At 43.4% G+C, this 4102-nt stretch overlaps 2 protein-coding genes across 2 annotated transcripts in view; both read right to left on the bottom strand.

Moving 5' to 3' along the window:
• Positions 1-1003: 1003 nt before the first annotated feature.
• On the bottom strand, positions 1004-2095 carry Pmar_PMAR007842 (conserved hypothetical protein; the record flags this gene model as incomplete). The annotated part of the gene is made up of 6 exons (XM_002781243.1): positions 1004-1163; positions 1238-1494; positions 1545-1667; positions 1715-1798; positions 1843-1916; positions 1966-2095. 6 exons carry the CDS (start codon positions 2093-2095, stop codon positions 1004-1006), a joined length of 828 nt encoding a protein of 275 aa, XP_002781289.1.
• Positions 2096-2455: 360 nt separating this feature from the next.
• The window catches only part of Pmar_PMAR007841 (hypothetical protein), a gene marked incomplete at both ends in the record, with an annotated part of 2892 nt that continues 1245 nt past the window's right edge, over positions 2456-4102 (bottom strand). The window contains 4 exons of the mRNA XM_002781242.1: positions 2456-2508; positions 2554-2638; positions 3314-3375; positions 3498-3557. Coding sequence (XP_002781288.1) covers positions 2456-2508; positions 2554-2638; positions 3314-3375; positions 3498-3557 — 260 coding nt within the window. The remainder of the gene's footprint in view (positions 2509-2553; positions 2639-3313; positions 3376-3497; positions 3558-4102) is intronic.

Raw genomic sequence — 4102 nt, 5'->3', positions numbered from 1 at the left:
TTTTCCACACATGGGCTCCAGACGTGCTCCAGATACTCTACTTCTACATACAGGGCAGGAAGGTGGGCGTTAACGTGACTGGTACCATTCCTTGGACAGTTGATGAACAAAGTACCACACTATTCATGGATACCACTAATACAAACTTCACTTACTTCGCTGACTTTATGCATTTCAATCCGACCGAATGGGAAAGGATTCCCTTCAACGACAAGCTAGATGCGTTCACATTGTCTGTGAATGGTACTCATATCGAAGCATCTTCTGGCAGATGTCCAAAAGGTGGCCTCGCTATTCCCGAGTAGTGTAGTAGATCGCTCATGTGCGTCTCATGAGTTCGTTTAGTCTGATTTATCGGGGCTATCCAATCTTATTCGATTAATTTTTCCCACTCAGCGTTATAAGAGACAACTACAGGTTAGGTGTGGCCGTTTTCTCGAGATCATATCTCAAATCCTCAACCGTATTGCTCTAGTCCGCGTTCAAGTCAATGGGCTATACAGGAAGTCATGGAGTTCGAGTTTTCGAGTAAGAACGATCTCCTCTTAGTCGGAACGATCCTTTGTATTGGTAATGCTATCTGACATGATTTAAATTCGGTAACGCACGACATGCTATTCGTCCCTGGAAGTACTAACAAATCACGGCAAACTGAACACAACGCATTGGTACAACTCAGAACATCCCGAATCAGAATCGGGTTATTAGTTCCACATGAAGAAGCGAGAGTGCCTCAAGTACTCTAGAAATGCTCAGTCAACGGTTGGACTCTCATCTTATATTCGATCCACGGTATATATTGGAGGATTGACAGCTACTTCACTTGCATTTCATTTGACCTCATGTTGTGAACAAGGACGGGTTTCACGTTGGCTTATTCATTCAATGATAGTACGGCGATTGGCGTTGGTTCATTCATCAGATAATAGTAACACTGGTCGATGATCATAACTGCTTGAAAGGAAACCAGATTATTTAGCAACTCAAATAACTAGCGAGAAAATCAATACATCTTCCCCGTAGAAAGGAGATTGCCGGTCTGCCATTCGAACTCCTTCTCATCACGATACAGCTTGCCGCTCATCTCGGGATCATACTCGACCTCACCGGCTAGCCAAGCCATCACTTGGGCACCGGTCTCGGCAGTGCGGGGGCCGCTGTGACTGAAAACAAATAACATGTCGACCAGAGCCATCAATTGATTTCGGGAGACTTCTTGACAGGGGACGCAACTCACCCGCTCATATCTGTTTGGCACCAGCCTGGACAGCAGCCGGTGACGACTATCTTGCGAGAATCGGCCATGGCCTTTTTGGCCAATATTTTAGTATAAGCGATGAGAGCCAACTTGGACATACCATACATACTGTTACTGAAGCCCCGCTCCTTGTAATCGCCCTCCTTGACCCCGGTGATGAACTCTTCCACGAGGGCGTCGATCGACTCTTCGGTGGCGTTGGGATCTGCAAACCTCTTCTGTAGGGAGTCAGAAACCTAACGACGGTAGACCAATCCGAGACCTCGACCGATTGTCATACACTCACCTGACACAACCTACCCATGAAGCTGCAGACGTTAACGATACGACCGTGTTCACCGAGGAGGGGGTAGAAAGCCTTGGTCACACGCTTAGCGCCGTAGTAGTTGATTGCCATAGTCAACTTTGCCTGATCATGCAATCAATAACCTACTTATGATGATATCCTGAATTTACCTCTTCGTATCCGAAAATGTCACCGCTATAGGCGATGCCGGCGTTGTTAACTAGACCGTCAATAGCAGGCGCCAAACGTGATATCTGTAGCACACAATATGTCGCAGTCGAACCAGTTGCAGATCCACCTCTCGCTTCGCTTCTTCTACTGATGCATCGTCAGTCACATCGAGCTTAACAGCGCCGAACGGCTTCAACTTATCTAAGCATTTTAACAATTAACAGGAGTGGATGCGACGGCAGTTTCTTACTAGCAGCTTCATCAAGTCTGGCTTGATCTCTGGCAGTCATGATGACCTTGGCACCATCAGCGATAAGCTTTTTAGATATTTCGTATCCGATGCCCTTGTTGGCACCAGTTACGATTATTACTGGACTCATTTCAAAGTGTTAAATCTCTACGATAAAGTCTCAGTGAGAATGCCCAAAAGCTAGTCCTGTCGGAACCGCACACTTCGCTGTCTCCTTCGAGATCGGTGACACAAAAATCTGTCCCCATTGCCACAGTAACGTTGAACTAGTCTCGAGATACATATCTATTGAACTCCACATACCTATGTGACACCATCTGTCGCCACCGAGGCAACCCCGGCCTTTGAATTCTAAGCCAGATTCCGACTAGCATAACACAATACGATAAAAGAACTCAACTAAACTAAACACAATTGAATCTTATGTAGCATTAGTAATATATGAATAATAACAGTTCGTTACAACAATCAAACTAAAAACACTAATACATCAACCACCTTTTTCGTGTAATAGAGGGGTCCGTAGGTCTCCTCTCGTAGATCCTAAAGAGCCCCATTGGAGGAGTTCCACAACGAATAAGATCTCACCTTTGCAATGAGTCTGTTCGTCAACACCCCTCATCTTAACAGTATCACCAGTTGCTTGTATCCAGTATCGCCCATTGTCCTCAATCTGATTGAACTCTTAACAAGATCTCGAGATTCGAATCAGTATTATATCAGCACACTGGCGTTCTATTTTTTAACGCGGGTTCGATCCCTAGCAAGGGTATTTTTCGAATACTTTTATGTTTGCCTAAGAGCCGCAGATTACACAATCCCTCCTGCAAAATGCGAACTCAATTTACGAAAAATTGTTTTCGACTGACGATCGCATCGCAAAGCGCAGAAGTGACAGCATGTGCCCACTTGAGCCATCATTGCTAATGAATAGTAGAATAGTGACAAACATGGATTCACATTTTGAATCTAAACCGAAGTCGATCGTAGCAGCATCAACTTTGTCAGAGTTGTACGGAGAACGATGTAATAATAATAATGCACAGTAATAGACAACATCTTATCTAGCAATACATACCAAGACTCAGCCTGCAGGAGCCCTGAAGAACAGCACGAGAGGGTCATAGTAGAGTAACTCACGTTATTAACCCATTCTTCCTCTTCCAATCTCAGTAGCCATTTTTTCCTCAAATGTAACACCCAACTGACCGTTGCTGAGACAGTCCAAATCCACCCTTGCCGGCGCCCCGTCGCTGCTGCTATCAAATATCCTCCTATAATTGGCGAATACAACTATAACAAAAACAACAACATCATCATCATAACGTTTGTTGATAACTCAGTTTACCATCTGCCAGTTATTAAACAGCTTAGGAATGGCCAATGTAACAACAGTAGTGAAAAATGCAACTAAACCAACACCAAAATGGAAATACATGTATTTCTGAGAAAGTGATGTCCAAACCACGTATGTTAACAAACCTGAAACTGTTATTATCATCATCATGTTTGAATTCTCATCATCAACTCACCAGAAGCGCAAGCAGATGACGCTGCTACTGCTATCAAAGGAAAAAATACCGTCAAAATTCCTGAGACGAATAACTACAATAGTGAAGTGGAAATATGCACATGGTCATGTGTTGGTGTTGACGATATGAAAAATATGAGCGAAAATTATCATTGATTTCTGTACACTTCTACCCGAGTCACTCCTGAGCTCAGCTGAGGAATGCGAACATGTATTCCTCCAACACTAAACTAGGATTCATAATAATACGTGAGGTTTCCAACAGTGTATCAAACATTAATGACATTTACGTTTGCTTTCTTCCTCAACTGAGGAGTTTCCAGAACTTCATTATAGAAATACTCACTTAGAAGTGTACAACACGTGTAGTTGATGATGACGTAGTTCACCATTACAATTTTCCCAAACAGTGTTGTTGAAATATACGTTTGCTTTCCTCAACTACACTGTTCTGACACGACTTGAGAATGTACCAAAATTTTCATGTAGTTGCGTGTTTTTCAATAAACACTATCACAATAGCCGATTTAAGAGCCCCATGGTTTACCTGTTGCAATGGCAGATATAATAACAAGTTGCATCGAGAGGAAAGGATGTGTAGCGAGT

This window comes from Perkinsus marinus, assembly GCF_000006405.1.
Source record: "Perkinsus marinus ATCC 50983 genomic scaffold scf_1104296943150, whole genome shotgun sequence".
In the NCBI taxonomy this organism is placed as follows: domain Eukaryota; phylum Perkinsozoa; order Perkinsida; family Perkinsidae; genus Perkinsus; species Perkinsus marinus.
This window is presented reverse-complemented; position numbering and strand designations above follow the sequence as displayed.